The 3971-nt window shown below is 39.4% G+C and overlaps 1 protein-coding gene across 2 annotated transcripts in view; it reads right to left on the bottom strand.

Annotated features, from left to right (window-relative positions):
* TENM3 (teneurin transmembrane protein 3) overlaps positions 1–3971 on the bottom strand; it is a 116621-nt gene that overhangs the window by 45054 nt on the left and 67596 nt on the right. For both annotated transcript variants that reach the window (XM_010193031.1, XM_010193039.1), the window contains 2 exons: positions 1746–2013; positions 1018–1161 (listed from right to left, as the gene is read on the bottom strand). In XM_010193031.1, the coding sequence (XP_010191333.1) occupies positions 1018–1161; positions 1746–2013 (412 nt within the window). The remainder of the gene's footprint in view (positions 1–1017; positions 1162–1745; positions 2014–3971) is intronic.

The following is a 3971-nucleotide window of genomic DNA, read 5'->3' as shown; positions in this document are numbered from 1 at the left end:
CTGCTGGGTTACTTCTGGGCTCCTCCTTTGCAAAAAAATCCACCGTAACCAGCTCCCACCTTAAGCTATGTGACTCTGCTTATTTCACCTTCATTACACCCCTCCAGCCAAATTTTTCTGGATTTCCTTCTGTCCAGTGTTGAGCTGGTGTTTCCTTAGCATAGCAACCTCCAGACAGCTGCTGAGTAGCACACCGGGCAAATTTACCTTGGTGCCAAGGCACAGTTCTTATAAATGCTTACTTCACCTCGTCTTTTCCCTGAAATTAAGGAAGACTCATTCACCAGAGACTGGACTCTGTCCTGAAACAAGGGGCAAAAATGACCTCTCTGCCTCAAGGCAGCACCATTGGTCACCTGCTGTGTGCTGAGCTGACCACAGCATCCGGGGAGGATTCACCTCAGGGAAGGATTTAAGTGGGAGGAGAGTGTAAATGAGTGCTCATCCTCCAGAAGAGATGGTACCCATGTGCTAACAGCTCCCACGAGCAGCCGTGCTGAGGCTGGGGATACCATGACATAAAGGGGAACACCTCCTGTATAAATGAGGGATTTAATATTGAGAGCGAAGAGCTCTCCATTTGGCAGGAATGTCTCTTATCGCTGTTTCATTTTCAGCCATTGTGAAAAGCGGAGATGAAAACATTGTTCAAGATACTGTTAACATACCAACAGTTAATCCCAATAACGGTGCCGACACTTACAATTGTATTAGAAATAGCATCTCCACAGCAGCACTCAATTTTTAAAAACAATGTCATTTTTGGGTTGTTTTTTGTTTTGATAAGCATATCTAACACAGGCTAACACTGTTAGATGAAATTATTAATGCATATGTATTTATAAGATGAAGAAACATGACATATGCTGTAAAGCTCAAAGCATTTACCATATGCAAAACATTCCATAACGCCCTTCTTTAAAAAAACAAAGCAAACATTTGAAAAGTTAGTATGAGATACCTAAAGTGCAGGACATTCAAGTATTAAAATCTGCAAGGAGAAAATAAACTCCTTACCATTCTGAACATCCAGGACATGATGCTTATCCAAAGTCCAGCCACCCATGTTGGAGGCATCCAGTTCATAGCCCTGCAAAACGGCAGTCCGCTTTTCCCAAAGAGTTAGGTCCAAGCAAGACTCATATTCATAACCTACAGACACTGAAATAACAGTAAATTTCCTCATTAAGTATAGGATCTCATTCAGAAGAAGAGTTTAAAGAATGTGATTTCCTTTATCTTATGTTACCTATATGTTTTCTGCTCTCCTAGGGTACCTGAAAATCCCTATGGCTTCCTTAGAATTATCAAAAATACTAAACAGAATTCCAAAATCCTTTAAAATCAATCTTGGGTTATTAAAATAATTTTAGTATTAAAAGTAAGTGGATTAGGACAGGTAAAAAGAAGAAAGCAGTTTTGTGAATTCTGTCTGAATGTTACTGTGCTCTGTGTACAAGGAGCGTGCAGACTAAATAGCATCCTGTATTATTAGGCTGAGGGCTACTTCATGGGGGAGAACTAGAAGTGAAAAATGACTGTGGTCGCTTTTTGCTTTTGAAGGAAATTTTTCCTTATAATTCAAAGTTTGTATTAGTATTTTCTAATATGTTTTAATATCCACTGTTATTTCCTATCATATTCTGCTAAACATTTTCTACGTACTGGATACAAGTATTTGAGATGTGCTTCCCTATTTTCAAGACAACAGTAAAAATGCATGTAAACCTTCAAAACGCACATACCAACAGCTTCAGATAATCCGTAGACTCGCTGGTTGTATGCGTCAGTTTTATCCCATATGAAAGTGTAAGCCAGATTTGGGGATGCGGGGAACCATTTCTGGAAAAGTCTTCCCACCACTGCCACCATGAGATGAACCTTCATTAAATTAAATGGTATAACAGACTGGGTCATGGTAATCTTCAGAACAGATTTATATCCTGGAGCCCTGGAGCTTAAGTATGATAACTTCAAATCGGTTCCTGGTATTGTTGTTTCTTCATGAAGTACCTACGCATTGGCAAGAAAAAAATACAGTATTTGAATGATTTTGAAATAAAACAGAACAGTGCAGCTATCATAAAAGAAGGCCTGACATGATGCTACATTGACAATCCATTACAAGGTATCATCTAAATCCAGCCTTCATTTGATAATGTAAAAGGTACATAAAAAAATAACATTTCACCTTTTTTACTGAAAAGAAAAGTCAAAATTTGTTATACGGAAAATTCTCAGTTGATTACTTTCTGCTGAAGGATTTCAAAGATCTCTCCTTTATTTTTATGGATGGAAAGGGAGCGTGCAGGAGAGGGAAAACATTCCGAACTGCTTTTTCCAAAAGAGGCAAAAAAACCGTCTTTCATCTAAGTGAAATGTCCCAGCTATGGATACATCTTAAAGGCAATAGAGCCTCTAAGCACTGCAGAGCTTCAGTTGGGTTGGGGTGTCTAAGTGCTCTTGTAGGAGCAGGAAGGACTTTTAGGTGGTTTATTATTTGCATTACCTGTGGATTCTAAATAGTTTGAACCAGAGCATTCTTCCATTTATTTTGAAGACAGATAAGCAGGATGCCTCAGGGAAAGCTTTTCCATATTTCCTGATCAATATTCACTACTCAGACATCAGCTCACCACTTTCTCATTTCAGAGAGGTGCAATGATTAAATTTTATTTTTAAAAGGTTCCTCCCCCTCCTCTACCCTGTCTTTTCCTCTGAGCTGAGGAGCTTTTGAGGGTGATGGATGGATGTGAAAAGTTTCTGTGTCATGTGAATGAACACAGCCTGTACTGTCCTGTACAGTCAGGACACAAACACTGAGAGCCAGCACTGCAGGAGAACAGCAATCAAGTATCCCAGCTTATTGGAAAAAAGTATGTGGGCACATTTACAAAGGTAATGTTTCTCTGGTGGAAAGAAAGGACAAAGGATGCCAAAGCAGAGGCCCAGAGCCTTGGTGGTGTCAAAGGAGCACTCTTGGGGAAGTAAATTTGGAAAGCTGTATTTTACTTTCCTGCATCCTGATCCTAAAGTCTGAAGACCAAACACTAATATTAGTGGAAAGCAGACTGCAGAGAGAGTGCTATCACAAATATTAGGCTTGAGACTTCTGCGGGATCAAAAGCTGACTACTAAATAAGAGCTAAGTTAGCTCTCCTGGCTAGAGAAATCTTTGGACGCTGCTTTTAAACAACTGACTGTGTTGAATAGGTTCAAATAATGTGGTTTATACTCTTGAGGAGTGCAACAGGTGCTACACCATCCTCTATGTTAGCACTTTTGCTGGGATATAAAGAAAGATTTATATGGTGTTAATGACATCTATCTCCTTCCCTGTAACAGTAACAAAAAATCAGGAATCGTATTTTCACTCATTGTCTGGCATGAGTGTCATTTACATCTGATGCACATAGGCATGCAACTCTTCTTCTCCAGTAAGACTATAATAGAGCCATCAGAAGGAAAAGAGGAATTGGAAGATACTAGACTAAATTCAGATCTAAAAATTTGGAATTGTTAATCTTTGAATGTTTCCTTTTTCCTCACCATGAACCTGCTATCATTGAGAAGAAATGACAAGCATCTTGGAAGGAGGTGAGAGTGGCATCACTGCTGTTTGAAAATCCAGTTTGCTCTCCCTCAGTCCAATACACACAAAGTACCTAAGCCAGGGAACAAGCAAAACTTTTCTACACAAACAAACCCCCCTCTCTAGAGAGAGAAGTGATTGTGAACATATTCCTTTCCTAAGACTTTGAAGGAAAAACACAAACCCCCTAGGAACAAAAGACAAATTCCTCCTCAAGACATCAGCAGGACTCTCATATGCTGCACATTAAAACTAGTCTAACAGATGGAGGTCTCTGTAAGCAAGAGGAGAAAAAGAAATAATACGCTTGTAATAGGACACAATTTAATGGACTTCACTGGTCTCCTGTTAAGACCATTGCTTCTTTTACAACTGCAAC

Source organism: Mesitornis unicolor, unplaced genomic scaffold, assembly GCF_000695765.1.
Source record: "Mesitornis unicolor isolate BGI_N332 unplaced genomic scaffold, ASM69576v1 scaffold2051, whole genome shotgun sequence".
Classification (NCBI taxonomy): Eukaryota; Metazoa; Chordata; class Aves; order Mesitornithiformes; family Mesitornithidae; genus Mesitornis; species Mesitornis unicolor.
This window is presented reverse-complemented; position numbering and strand designations above follow the sequence as displayed.